Below are 15,228 nucleotides of genomic sequence, written 5' to 3'. Positions count from 1 at the left end.
GGCAGGCTAACACTTGCAGGTTTTCTATTTTAAATGCTCCTGTAATTTTTGGAATATATCTGTTAGCAGGTGAAGGTTTTCTTTGGGATAAAAGGGGTTTATTGTTCAATTCACCACTAACATTTAAAACATTTGAGGGTAAGAAATTGAGTTACAATCTCACCATTCCATTAATTTAAAAAATGAAGTTACTGGCCACAAGGGTCAAGCAAATATCATTATTTGAACATGCAAATGGACAAAAACAAATGTGCAAGACAACTGCTGGGTACATATATACCAAAACATGTGCAGCAAGCCAGGGGAGCCAATTTCTGCTCAAATGAGAATGGAAATTGCAAACAAAAGCAGCACATCCATGTTCGCCAAGAGGAGAACAACCTGCTGTCCTGAAAGCTTAAAATGAATTTAAGAAGCACTGGATAGCAAACAATTGAGAGATAGGACTCAAAGTATCCCCCTGAGTGAGAAGAATATACTGAAGGCTCCAGCTGTGCCAGGTACAACACTGTGAACAGCTGATAATTCCATTTTCTACCCGTTCATTGTTTTGGATTGGAACTCTTTCATAGAGCTGCAGTTTTAGAAGGATATCTTGACTTCAAATTTCCATTTCAAACAACCATTAAATTTCTTGAGGAAATACTTTGCTTCAGCAATTTTCAAATTATCATTCAAGCTTTTCATTCCTTTTTTTTTTCCTTTGTAATGTTCTGTGAAAAAGGGGTGGGTTTACTTTTACTAATTGACAAAAAAAGGCTTCATTTAAAAAACCACAAAAACCCAAACAAGGCAGCCAGGTCAGAGAATAGCTTTCTCTATCCCTGCACCAGGCTGCACACCATGTGGTGCAACTACAGCAGTTAGTGGCCAGCTGCTTCCTTCATCACAGCCTTGGTAGCCACATTGCTGGAAGCAAGTCAAGAGAAGATAGAGGCAAGCACATGGCAGGGCCATATGGCTCAGGGTTAGAGGTTAGCTCTGAGCCACAGCAAGAAACCACCAACCCTGCTGAGCTCCTAAAGACAGCACATCCCATCTGATCATCGATACCCAACCACCTCCCCAGTATTCCCCATACAAACTCCGAATCCACACATCTCCGATAGGCACAAGTGCCATACAACTGCAACAGAGTGGCTGGGACACAGAACAGCATCCAGAAAGAGCAAAGGGAACACTTCTCAGCTGCTGTTTAAGAACCAGCTTGCTTTCTGTCCACCTAGCTGTGTTGGATGCTCCAGCAGTGTTGGGTTTGCTGTATTTCTGGGAGAAGCTGGAAAAGATGCTGCTTACTGTAGACTGAGAGGTGTGTCTGAATATATTCCCTTTAAGTTCTCTACCAGAGCACACAAAGAGGCAAAGGCAAGCAGCAGAACTGGGATCTGCCCCCACTCCAACCTCCCTGTTAGGTCTGGGAGAGCAGGTCCACTGTCCCCACATCTCAGAATGGATTAATGTAAAACTTTAAGAATGGCAGGGTAGACAGGCTTCTTGTCTCCTTCCCTGACCATGACTGGGATTGCTTGCTCAGGAGACCTTTGCAGATAGCCAACTGTAGAGAGGCAGCCTTAGCAGAATTCCATTTTCACTGGATGCAGCTAAGTCTATCCAACAACCTAAAAATAGAACATGCTCAAAGCATTACTGTCCAGCTCCATTCAGGCAATTTGGCAAGTCCTAGAAATCCATGCAGCAGTATCACAGTCAAAAAGAGACAAAAAAAAAAAAAAGCACTTACGCTGGAGCTCATGTGTCTGACCACATCTCGAGGGACCACTGAGCGATCTTCAAGCTTCAACTAAGGAGAGAAAGAGAGATTTGCTTTAGTGACCCCAGATGATACTCAGTCAGAAATAACATGACAAATACAAATGCACAGTATCCCAACCCTCCAGACTGAGGAGGATTGCAGCGGAGGATTCTGAGGCACTTCCATATACAGAGTTAATCCCCTTGGCACATTTGCCAAATCCAGTTGACAGATCTGACATCAGCAACCAGGGGATCCATCCACAACTGTGCTCTAAGTCAGCAGACACATCAAAAAGGGTGCAGACATTGACTCACTCAACCCCTCAAGTCTTCCTCTTCTCTTCCTCTGCCTGCACCACGCATCATTTCCTACCCACATCCAGTCTATGTAGTACAGAAGACACATCACAGCTCCGTGTCTCATCCTGCATGCTTTTCACCCAAGATACTCCCAAATATCTGTGGAAAGCCTGTTTGGCCTGGGACACATGAGCAAGGTCCTGTACAGTAAGAAGTCTTGGCTGGCAGGGGAATAGGTGACAAATCCACTGCAGCAAGCACTTATCTTGAAAAAAAAAAAAAAAAAAAAAAAAAAGGAAAAGAAATGGCTGTTTCTGCGCTTAAAAGCTCTCAGGTCTATGCACATAATGAAACATCAATAAGACCATGGATAAAGCCAAAGCACTGCTTATTCCAGCTCCTGCTAAAGCACTTGCTGGCAAAGAGCTCATTCTGGCAACAAAGGATGTGGTCAGACCATCCTTACTTACCCTAGAGCAGCTCACACAGACCTGTGGGCACCAGGGAACGTATCACTTGATGACTCTCCAGTGATTAACCAAGTGATGCCCTTCCAGAAGTGGCCCTTCATCCAGCTGTTTCAGTGGCCTCAAGACTACTTGCAAGCTATTTCATTAAGTGTTTTCAACAAGCTTAAAACTACAAAGTGCAGCTGCCACTGAATACACTGGAATGCTACATGAGGGATGATGTCCTAAGGGAGGCCACAAGACTGAACTCCAATTTCAGGCTTGCTCAGTCTCCCAGTAACTCAGCTAAAATCTCCCTCTGCTGAACAGGGAGAAGCCTCATTTGCATTTCAGTGGTCCAGAAGTTATTTGCACTGGTACATCACTCTGAGCCCTGCAAACATACTAATTACACCCCCCGTGCTCTGGGAAGTGCCACATGAATGCACCACCAGGGACAGAGCCTCTCTCACATCTCACTTTCAGAGCCCACCCTGTTGCTACTGCTGCATTCCTGGCTTTTCCTTGTTCATCCCCAGCCTGAACTCCACTGTGCTTTGTCAGCATTTCATCCTAACCCACTCCCTGGCTTACAGCCTGCTTTACTACATTAGACAAATCTATACTCCAAGAACAGGATCCGGAATCAAACCATAGCACCTGAGTATTTATCATCTTCTTGATTGCATTTTTCAGTAAGAGAGGAAGAGACCCAGCCAGCCAGGCTTTTAGACCCAACTTCTGGAGTCAGAACCACACTGGAGTGGGAAACCTGAAGCCCACAAGACCATTTCCAGATTGTAGAAGTGTTTTCACTGCCTCCCACATCCCACTGCGATATATAGATAGACATGAATTTTTATACAGCTTTCTAAAATTATTTGTTAAAGTAAGTACTCTACAGGCAGCCTTTTAAAATCCAGAATTGGGCTGCAACATTCACATTCCAGTAAGTACTCAAGCATGAGCAGCAGTTTGGGTATTGTAACTGAAGTTTTCTCACTGCACAGCTCCAAGTGTATGATGATACTTTCATTTCAAAATGCATTAGGGCTTAAATTGATGCATTATGTTTCAACACATCACGGAGCCATACTGTTCTCTATGATGCAGCCTCTGAAGAACCCAGACCATCAAGATGATTCAATGTTACCCAGCAGCAGCAGCAGCAATATATTTGGGTTAGTCAACATTGGTACATCACAGAAGCTGTAAATAAGCAGCACTCCCATTTTGTGATCCTTCCTCAATAATACAATCATACAAATTCTTCCCAAAGCAAAGTATAAAGCTTTCTCTACAGGGGGACTATATTTAACCTATTTTCAGGTCTCTTGGCTTTTAAAGGCAGCACAGCTATTTTCAGCTTCATGTGCCAGACCCACCTGTCTCAGTCGCAAGGAAAAGCAAGCCAAGGAGTAAGCAGAATGCCAGCATCAACAATAAATACCTCACAGGTCTGTCCTGTCACAAAAGACTGTCAAAACCCACAAGAAACCCGACCAGAGTAAGCTGGAATGGCTGTCATTGAACACAACAGTTCAGCCATTCCTCCTGTCCTCTGTTACACCCAGAGCAATGGGATGGACAGCCCCCTCCCTCAGCACTGAGGGAATTCTGTGGCACAAGCACTTTTAAAATAGGTCCTCACAGCTCAGCTGCTATATTTACCTCTATGAAAGGCAGTATTAGCATGGCTGGGTTTTTGTTCTAACCATGTACATCAGTAAGAGCCCCAAGAATGAGAAATAGCAGTTTCCCAGAGATGCTCTGAGGAGTCCCATGCTCCTGTATGCCAAGCTGGGCTCCCTCCTCAAATGCAATATGTGTTTTGTGTTGCCTTTTTAAAAAATAAACTCACTATTACAAATGTTAAATAAGGCAAACCAAAGACACTCATCACTGCACACACATTTTACCCTGGTGAAGAGGGATGACACACCCAGCCTGCGGTCAGTTATGTTCCTTAGGGCCTTGACTGCTAAAAGAAGTGGCAGAATAGCTCTGGCCCCCTTTTACTTCCTTTGCTATTCAGATGCTTTCTTGGTGTTCAGCACTGAATCAGTGCCTGAGCTCTACAGCAAATTTACTCATCAAAAGGCACCAGCTGCAATCTGGAGAACACCTGATACTTCAGCAGGGTTGATGATGCTCTCAAACCACACAGCAGGAGGGGTACACAAATTCTGATTTTCTGCATAAAGAACAAGAATCACCAAGACCATGTTCCCCTTCTCAGCTGAGTCATCTCACCTCAAATGAAATAAGGGAGCCATCAGGGCTCACACCTGGAACTGGGCAGACTGGGAGAGGACAGACATTTCCACTGAGCATGAACTCATTAAGCCTCGGGAGCTTTCTGCTTTCATCCACTTGCCTAATTTTTTATTACAAACTTGTCATTTGAAGCAAAATCTTTGTGGTTTGGGTTTTGTTTGTTTAAATTAACAGCAGAGGTTGAGAGAGATGTCTGTGATAGAAAACTGGATCCTCACTTTAGCAAACCATTTGGCAGTGAGGTGTAAACATCCCTGGGCAGGGGTGGGCTGAACTCCCACTGTAACTCCCTGAGTTTAACCTCTCAACTCCATTGAACATATGCAAGATATGGTGCCAATTTGCCTCTCCAACAACTCCCTTCTGACAAGGCTCAAAACCAGAGCAATTTACTTCAATGATTTGAACTAGCCACCAACGCCAAGTATTGTGGCAGGTAAATAAGCAACAATCACTGCTGAAGTTCAGTGGCAAATAATACAGGAGCTGCTGAGACTGATATAGGGACAGCTAGCCCTGGTTGGTGTGTATCCAAACAAAATGAGTACTGGAGGTACTCAGTAGTGGCATAAATCCCTGGTCACTCTCTGCATACCTAAAGCAGGGTTTAAATTCACTAATTAGCAATTCAGGTTTGCTTGTAACATCATTGGTACCCAACAGTGGACAAAACCACTTCCACACAGGCTCCAGCTATTGGTGTCACCATCCCCCAGAATGTTTTAAACAACAAAAGAGAAAGGACAACACATTCATGCTTACTGCCAGCACATCCCTTCCTTTCCTACTCCCACATAGTTTCTTTTCTGCATGGGGCAGGAGTCTTGGTATTCCACTTTAGGAGAAACAGAAGGTGTAATTCTGCCTGCAAACAGCATTTTGGTTTGCTACTGCCACATGGCACTCCAGGTAGGCAATGTTGTCACAGGAGGTAGGGATGGACAAACTGTCCCCTGCTCCAAACATCCCAAAACCAGAAGCTGGGAACAAGTTCAAACACAGAAGGGAACCTGAATGCATCGACCTGCAGTCCTTGGTTGGTCAGTCTCAAATATGCCAGGACACACCTTCCTTCAGAGGAGCTGACTGCTCTGTGTTGCAGGTTCAACCTGTACTGGGACACCAGGAAGGACGGGAGACCTTGGCACTGAGACACTCACTACACACGGATTTGGGAGCACACGTTTCACCTGGATTAGTCATGGTTTTACAGCCACATTTCTGCTCAGCTGCCCAGCAACAGAGAGGACTCTGGCTGTGGAAGAGGGCACCTGATGCAGTATAAAGGCTGCCAACGCCGACTAACAGCGTTAAAGTTCACACTCGGCCAGTGCTGTCTCAGATTCTGGGGGGGCTCAGCCTTGAGAAAAGCAAGCTCAGGGGAGACCTCTTCCTTCTCCACAACTCCCTGATAGAAGTTGTATCCAGGTGAGCATCAGACTCTTCTTCCAAGTAACCAGGCAAGGGGAAGCAGCCTCACATTGTGCCAGGAGAGCTTTAGACTGGATATTAGGAAAAATTTCTTCATCAAAAGGGCTGTCAAGCACTGGCACAGGTTGCCCAGGGCAGTGGCAGTCACCATCCCTGGAACAATTTAAAAGGTGTGCAGCTGTAGCACTTGGGGACATCATTTAGCAGTGGGCTCAACAGTGCTGGATTGAACTCAAAGGTCTTTTCCAACCTACAGAACTACAACTTCTGACCAATAAAGAATAAAATTTGCTCAAAGGTGATAATGTGATCCCACAGCCTCTACCTCCAACGCAATCGCTGTGGTGACAACATCACTTTCTATTCCAGACACATTCCAAATTCCATCCTCCAAAACAAGAGCTCTGGAAATAAGCTCGTACAGATGGAGGAGAAAAAGCAGCACACACACAGTGGTAACTGCTCGTAAAAATGAGAATACAAGGCACCACAAAAAAAAAAAAAGGAGGAAAGCACAATGCTGGAGATGAAACTCTGTACGTTGACCTGAACTGCTGTATGATGGTTGAGACATTTATCCAACTGAGTCAGAAGTGAATGATCTACTATGAAAGCTGCTTCTGCCTCTTGAGTTAAACAAGGACTTGGACAGTAGTGGCCACCACCAGCAGGGAGGCCAGGCTGTGACCTGCACAGACCTGTCACTTCTATTCATTCTGGGCTACTTGTCCATCTCCCAGGTCCTAACCCTCCCTTTGTACATCTTGTAAAACTGATCTCATTTAAATCACTGCTCCCAGGCTCTATGCCTAAAACTGTAAACAAAAAAAGTTAAAAAGAAGAAATTACTTGCAATTTCGTGAAGCTATTTTGAATTCTCTCAACGGGACTAAGAAAGTGTGAGGGGAAAAATCATAATGCCTTTCAAATGTATTACCATTTTATGGCCTCCTTTTGAGTCAAGCCAAGGTTTTATCCATAGAAAACATGTCACACTTGTCTTTTTGTGACAATGGACAAACATTGTGATGGAGGAGACATGAGCTAGGTACCTGATTTCTGTCCAACATCAACAGTTAGAACTTTAGACTCACAGAGATGGAGGGGTTTTTTTAAACTGAACTGGAGAGTTCTCCTGGCAAGTCAATATCTAAATCTGTTCTGGAGTTAAAAATTAATCCCCTCCCTGGGACACTCCTCCAGGGTCACCAGGACTGTCAGTGTCCTACAATCCCCACATAAGCATTTTTGTTTACATGGACAGCACCTACTTGAGAGCTTGGAAGCCGCCATGGGAACTTGTAACATCAGCGCTCAGAAGATGAGGAAAACCCACAGATTAAGAGCAAACTACAGGGAAAACAACTACTGCAGCAACAGGTAACATGGCACCACAGAGCTCTCCAAACCTCAGTACCACGCTCCATAACCAGTTAAAGCTAAATCCAAACATCTGGTGCTGGGAAGGGTAAAACCTTGCTTCGTTGTGCTGACAGACAGGCTCCTTGGAAGGATTTTGAAAGACCTGGACAGTCTCTCAGCACCTGAAACAGGACACGATGTACCATAGGCATGTTCCCATGCCTGGTTTCTAAACCTGACAGCAAATAAATCCTTTTCTCCAGTCCTGAAGCTGTGACTTGGAAATCTCCACCAGATGCACTGGTTTGTGCCTGGGACTACTGCCAGGCTCTTACTGGAGGTTAAGAGGAAACCTCCTTACTACATGAAGCAGCTCCTGGCCACCACCAGCTCCAGCCCCAGGCACTAGGAGAAAACAAAGCAGCTCCAGAGCTGCCTTGGCTGGAATGGCTGTGGGATGGGTGCTTATGGAAGTGGGCAGGAGGGAGCACAACTGGCAGCAGCCAACCCAACTCAGCATCCCCCAGTTCTTATTTTTTTTTAACTCTAAGGTCTGAGTACACACCCAAATTCACTTCAGCTAAAACAGTAGTGTAGCAATCAACTCAACACAAGCTGTTTTTTTTTTCAATCTAGATGAGGTGTCTAAAAAAGCAAGTCAGCTGTCCAAATATAGCATGGATACACCAAGTTAGATGACAAAGGTTCAGAAATTCAATGACCCAGAAGATCTGAAGCCAAGATATTTTAATATCTTTTCAGTATCAACACATCACCAATGGCATCACATCTTGGAAAAATATGTTCCATATCCAAAGTTCACTTCCCGTGAAAGATTTCTGTTACATTGATCAGCTTGCATGGCACATGAGCAGTTGCAAAAAGCAAGAGGAAAGAAGATGAAGCAACAGCAGAGAATCCCCTGGAAGCTCACATTTGGTTAACACTGTGCCATTTGAAGTGCCACATGTTGCTTCACTTCTAACTGGAGGTTTCCAACCATGCTGGGTTTTTATGGGAAAGAAAGATGGGAGAATGGGATTGAAGACAGACTACTAGAAACTTAAGACTCCTGAGAACTAAAGTTCTACTACCCAGAAGAGCTGAACAATGAGCTACACAATACAGAGGGTTTTAAAAACAACCCTTGAGGGATGCAGCTGCAAAAATATTAAAATAAATCTTTTGCACTGATTGGTACAAAAGTTCTGCCTGTGACACCTCCTGGCTACTCCTACATGGCAAGCACAAGTAGTCTGTGGCTCTTCCAGACAAAAAATTCAAAATCTGCTGGAGACAGGAGGCTGTGGAGATTCCTGCATTACTTACAGAAGAACTACACCCTTCTGGGGCAAGGTCTCAACTTTTGCCTGCACAAGTATTAAATGCCAGAGTGGTATGTGGTTCCCAACACCACCACACAACAGAGCTGGTCACTGCTCTGCCACATAACTCACACCTTTAATTCATAGAATGGTTTGGGCTGGAAGAGACCTCAAAGACCATCTCATTCCAACCCCCCTGCCATGGGCAGGGATCCAGGTTGCTCCAAGCCCCGTCCAACCTGGCCTTAAACACATGCAGGGATGGGGCAGCCACAGCTCCTCTGGGCAACCTGTAGGCACACAGATTTTTATCTCTTTACTTTAGCATCATTCTATATTTTCATAATACCATGATACTGCTTGTCATCTGAAAGCACTCAAAAAAATCACAAAAGGAGAAAATATTTAGGAGTTTCTTAGGAATTGCATCAGAAGATTAAAAAAATTGTTCAATATGAACAACTGAACTAACTCTCAAAAGCCTTGAGTGACTCAGGAACACACAGTTCCATTTGGTTTGGTCAAAGCAGGGGAAGGACAGTGAACAGGATCTTTGTTTCCTGTATTATGTGCAGGAGTCCAAAAGCTTGTTCATGAGGCTGCTTTGGGCAGTGCAAAACATCCCTCTGTGAAAGGTCAGGTTGATGATTAACTTCAGGCACAGGAAGGACAGAACAGGGGTGAGCGGGGGGGGGGGGGTGCTAAAATGCTCCCCTGATCTGAAATAAATGCTTTAAAACACTTCACAGAGGCTAAGATGAAACCAAGACAGCTTTGCATCGCAGCAGCTCTACCTGCAGGCAGTCACCTGATCACAGATTACAATTCTTTTGTTCATGCAACCAGCAGCTCTGAATCTGCCGATCATCCAACATTCAGCACATCCACAGCAGCAGAAGCTAAGATTCACCACTAAGCCAACCCCAAGTAGTGCCTGTTACCTGCAAACTACTGTGGATTGATGCTACAGTTTGAACATAACATTTTTTCACGAAACAAGAAAGAGGCATGGCCTGAAGCAGAATTTCCTAATTAGCTCATGAAGATTCCATCAGTGGTAGGGATGAACACAGCAGTTTCCAGCCCCAGGCCAGCACACACTGCTCTAAAACACACTTGCCTGTCACCAGCTGAACATCTACAAAACTCTAAACCCCCTGCTCTAAGGGAACATGATTTTTTATCTAATTACACACAAATTGTATCCAGGGCTGCCAGAGCCAGGCAGCACCTGCCATCAGGTAGTCACTGAGTAAACACCAAGCGAGTTCATGGCAGGCAGCAGAGAAGTCTCTGCAACACCCACAAGAGACCAGGCAAGCTGAAAAATGAGAACCAGATCACTGCCTCCACATCACTACTCCCCTTCTGACACTGCTAGAGGTGCAGGGAGGCTTGTAACACAGCAGCTTCAAAATGCAGCTGTGTCATTAGTTCTGAATCTCCCAATGCTGCAGAGCCTCCCTGGGGACCTGCAGCTCTCGTAAGACAAAGTGACAGCTCTGCAATTTGTCTTTATGACATATTATGGAGACACAGAAACCTGAAGTCACTCAACTGAGTCCCTTCCAACTCCAGGCTGAAGATCCCTGAGTCTCCCCTATTTTCACATCTACCTGCAATGGACTTACAGCTACTTTTGTTCCTGACCATGTTTCTGACCACACAACCTATTGTTTTTTATTTTATTTTTATCCTCCACATTATTTTTTGGTAATAAAGTACAAAACTCCTTCCACAGCAAAGTTCTGGTCCTTCAGTCACAACCAAACAATGTAGGATCTTCCCCTCCTCCTAACAAATATCACCTTTGAGCCTTCTGGCAGAAAGACACTGAAAGATTCTATTTTCCTTTTCTAAGAGGTGGAATTCAGTTAAAAAGTCTGAACAAATAATCGGATGAATCAAAAGTTCACACTAATTATAACCTGGGTAAATGCTGTGCTTTGGAGCAGAAGAATCTGGCTTTAACAGAAATCTTCTGCTAAGCAAAAAATCTTCTACTTGGATTTCCCTTGTCCAAGAAGTATTATTTATTTTACTGGCAACAAATCACTTCTGTGGCTCTGCATATTTACATGACATTTTGGAAAACACTACAACACAGATCGCTTGGCCTGGTGAACGCACCACTCTGAAAACAAAGTACAAGGCAGTAATTCAAGGGAAGGAAGATAAGACAACAGGAAGGTTACTGGGTTGTTATTATTTAAAGGAAAAGAAGTAAGTTTGGGAGCATTTCCCAGAAGAGAGAATGTGGTTGGGAGAGAGGAGGATCCTGGAAGTAGACAAGCAAAGCTGCATAAACAACAGCCACTCTCAGCTTTTCAGTATCCTCAGCCTCACTTTTCTATCTGGTGTGTAAATGCTGACCACCACCACACAACCCACGTGTCAGCCTGGGTTAAACGCCTGAAAAAGGGGTAAAGCAGCAAAGACAACCTGGTACCCAAAGAAAAAAAATTATGAAAGAGTTTGACTTTAGCCAACCTTGTCATCAAGTGCTGTTTGTTCAAACAGTACATTCCATATACCCACTGCCATCAACCAATAACCAGGACTTTCATCTGGGAACACAATCAAACCCTGTGTGTGCAAAAAGGTTTACAAAACTTTAAAGGAAATAAAAATAATAAAATAAAAAAATAAAGTAAAAATTATTCAGAAAGCATGAACATAATGATGCTCAGCATAAAGATATAGAAGAGTAAAGTTTAAAAGTACATAGCTATGACTAGAAAATATGTAAAGATCTTTCAAGAGAAGATTTAGTGACTAGGAAGTCACTTAGAGTCCTATGGGGAATATTTCAAAGATGTCACCAGTTACAGGATTTAATCTAAATGTTGGATTTTAGTTTTTAGCAGCAGTTTATAGTAAAAAATTATCTGCCTTCTCAGTGTTTACAGTTCTTGCCTCATGTACTCAGTCTTCTAGATACAGCAGTTTTGGGAACATCAACTGCTAAAAGACAAAAGGATCATCGCCAGGTGCAATGTCCCAAAAGCAGATTATTACAGATTATTACAGAACGCCCCCTCCCATCTTCTTACAGTGCGATGGCTGATCAAAAGCAATACTCTCCTACCACCTCTGCCTAAGTATTTGAGGAAGGCTTGACCAAGAGCAGTGCTCCAGCACCAGATGGCACTGTTACCTGAGGAAAACCGCAGGAGACCGGAGTTACAGGCACGGGAAAAGCTGGTTGGGAGCAGTAAGCAGGAACGTGGACAGCATTATGCCTATACATCAGCCAGCACAGCTCACAGAGGCTGCCCCAACGCTCCTGCAGTAAAGCCTCACCCAAAGGACAGATCAGAGCCAGCAATCCCCAGGAAGAAAACTGCTGTGAGGAGCCCAGCAGCTCCACAGAGCCCCGAGCCCAGCGTGTCAGGAGACGCCTGGTTCCAACAGGACTTAAGGAATGGCTGCAGAGACCCTGGTGAACACCTGACCACGCAGGTGAAAGCAATGGCTGTGCTGCTCTTTTGGCAGCATCCCATAAGGTCTAAGGGAAATGCATTTGACTGCTAGAAGAAAATCCCCTGAGAAGAAGCTCACATGGATGCTGACACCATCCAGTGTGACAGGAAGAAGAGAATCCCATTTCAGCCTCCAGTCTGGATTCCCAGGATTCCCACCAGCCCACTGTTTTAACTTGCCAATTAAGCTGTGTTCCTCCTTGTGTGCAAAAATAGTCTGTCCAGTAGCTCTTTTATTTACCTGAAGCAAAAGAATTCCTCAAATTGTTGCCTTGGGAGGTAGATGGCAATTATTATGCAACAGGTTTTCCAGGTTCTTGCTGGACCTGGATGGATTGGGATGCCATCTGGACAGCATCAGTGGCACAGAAATTAGTCACTGGCCACTCTGAGCTACATTTGGGGCATACTGCCAGGCCTGGAGGAAAGAGTGGGGCTGCTCAGACCTCCATCTGTCATTCCAGAGGACAAAAAGGATGCTGTGAGGAAATCTGCGTGACTGTTGCTGGCCAATTCATTACCGAGGCACAACAGGTGCACCTCACCTTTCTATATATTTGAGAGTAGGAATAAAGAGTGTATCCACAAAAAATATTCCTTTGCTCCACATTCCTGAAGCAAACCAGGGTGGGCTCTTTTGCTGAGCCAAACTGGACTCTGCTGGGTTGTTGGCAACTCTGTGCTAGGGCACAAAGCATCCTCCCTCCCCTTGCAATCAGGTCAGCAGCGTGCAGGAGAAACTCCTTATTAGCCCACAGCAAAAAATCCACCTTGCAAAAACTGCCAGGGAACAACAAGAGGGAGACACATCAACAGAAAATCACCGTGTCTGCTTTCCAGCTGGTTAGCTCATTTGCTGCTGCTGTGAATACAAACCAGCCATTTAAATTAGCTTCTAATTGTTCACAATTATTCAGACACAGCATAACCTGCAAGCAGGAAGACGTCAGGCAAATAGGAGAGAAAGAATGGTTTCAGATGCCTTAAAAAGATTCACATATTCATGCCTTGCAAGTCTCACAGCCTGCCATCTCCAGCAACGCTGCCTCTCTCACAGACCCCCCAGATGTACGCTTGGCATTGCAGAGGAAGGAGATAATCCACGGGTGTTTCTACACTTCAGGTTTCTAATCTTTCTTGCTCCCATTTTTGGACTGGTTCAAAAATTAAACCAATAATATTTTGGTCTACCCCAGTCGTTCACAGTCTCTGCACACACAGGCAGTTTGAGCAACACTATTTATAAAGCTGCTTAAAATTCTGGACACAGCCAGAGCTCTTTGATAGGATGTCAGCCATGCGACACCCGAACGTAGGAGGTTGACACAGGATGGTTAGTGTAATACAGCCCACTCTCCTTTCCCTTTCTTTCACCCAGAGCCTCCACTACCACCCTCACAGGAGTCCCTTCCCCCACAGACAGTAATGTTTCACAATTGCTGCAATTTTCTCTCCTAGGAAGGAGGGAAGATATTAGCGTGTTATCCTTAACTCCCTGGTGTGCCTGTTTCAGTTCACATATGAGACCCAGTGCAAGTCCACTCTGCAGGTCAAATTACTTTAGGGGACTGAATCCAGACATATCTTAAAGAAAAAATTCCCTCACATTCAGCCCTGTTTGGATCCAGAGGCAGAGCACTGCCACAGAGCCAAAATACTGAAATAAGTCTAGGAACTTCAGCAAATTCCATAAACTTGAGCAAGATTATTTTATCAAGTACAGAATCTCCTAGAGGAGACAAAGTAACCCTGAAAAGCAATGTATAAATAGCTGTAGCTGAAAGCACAGCAAATGCTGTGTCATGCCACATTCTCAAGTCAATCCCAGGCAGCGAGCGCATGAAGCTGCCCAGCCTCCCTTGTACCTTCTCTGAGTTTCATGCCTGCTCTGGAATCAGAGCATCCCCCTGGAGAAATATTCCTGGTTGATCTCACATGCAGAACACACTCCCCAAGCACACTGCAGTGCCTTAATGCTCTGTTACACAGGAGGAACGCTGCATGGACAGACAGGCTGCCTGCAGCCCGAGGAGGAGAGAGAGGGCAGTGGATTCCAGAGGCGGATCAGGACCTGGCTAGCTTAGCTGACAAATACAGGATGCTCAGGCTGGCCTTGGGGGCAGTTTCCACAGCCAGTGATTAAGAGCACTCTGGGGACGCTCAAATTTAGCTGACAAGGAAACCAGTGGCACTGCCTCCTCGTGGGGCCACAGCCAGGGCAGAGGTCTGGGGTCACCTTGCTCCCTCCTGGCACAGCGCAAAGGCAAACACTGCTTTAAGAGGTACAATGGCCAGTGCTTGCTCCAAGGCAGAGCAAGCATTCTGCAAAGGCTTCCTGTTAAATAACACGCCTTCTGAGCCAGCTGTATCCACAGTTAAGTCAGACATTGCTTAAAAAAAAAAAACAAAGCCTTTACATTCAGCTGAAGCAACTTCTGGAATGCTAGAGAGAATCCACCCAAATTTCAGTAACAGTGTGGGTACCCCATGCATGCATTTATTTCTGATAAACAGCAAAGCCACTCCCCCAGCTCACACTGCAGAAGAGTGTGTGAATGCTACTGGGACAATGCAGCACAATTGCATCATTGCCCAAAAAACCTCAGCTGCATTTTCTATTCACTGAAAGAGTTTCAGTTATCCCCCCTATACATAAATGCTGTATTGGCCATTACAAAAAGGAGGAACAGCCCTTACTGAATCCATACACCAAGCTACAGAAGCTCAGTTATTTAACGACTGGATTTCTGCAACCTCTGCACTGTGACATCCCTTTCTGTGAGGGGTGGATCCACCACCTGCGGAATGGCTGGGGGAAGACTAAAACATCTCCCAGCCACAGCAGGT

The 15,228-nt window shown here is 44.9% G+C and overlaps 1 protein-coding gene across 1 annotated transcript in view; it reads right to left on the bottom strand.

Annotated features, from left to right (window-relative positions):
• The window catches only part of UBE2O (ubiquitin conjugating enzyme E2 O), a 62,368-nt gene that overhangs the window by 27,244 nt on the left and 19,896 nt on the right, over positions 1–15,228 (bottom strand). The window contains exon 2 of the mRNA XM_039562221.1: positions 1,742–1,801. Within this exon, the coding sequence (XP_039418155.1) occupies positions 1,742–1,801 (60 nt within the window). The remainder of the gene's footprint in view (positions 1–1,741; positions 1,802–15,228) is intronic.

Source organism: Corvus cornix, chromosome 18 (assembly GCF_000738735.6).
Source record: "Corvus cornix cornix isolate S_Up_H32 chromosome 18, ASM73873v5, whole genome shotgun sequence".
NCBI lineage: Eukaryota > Metazoa > Chordata > Aves > Passeriformes > Corvidae > Corvus > Corvus cornix.
Note: the sequence above shows the minus strand (reverse complement) of the source record. Positions and strands in the feature narration are given on the sequence as shown.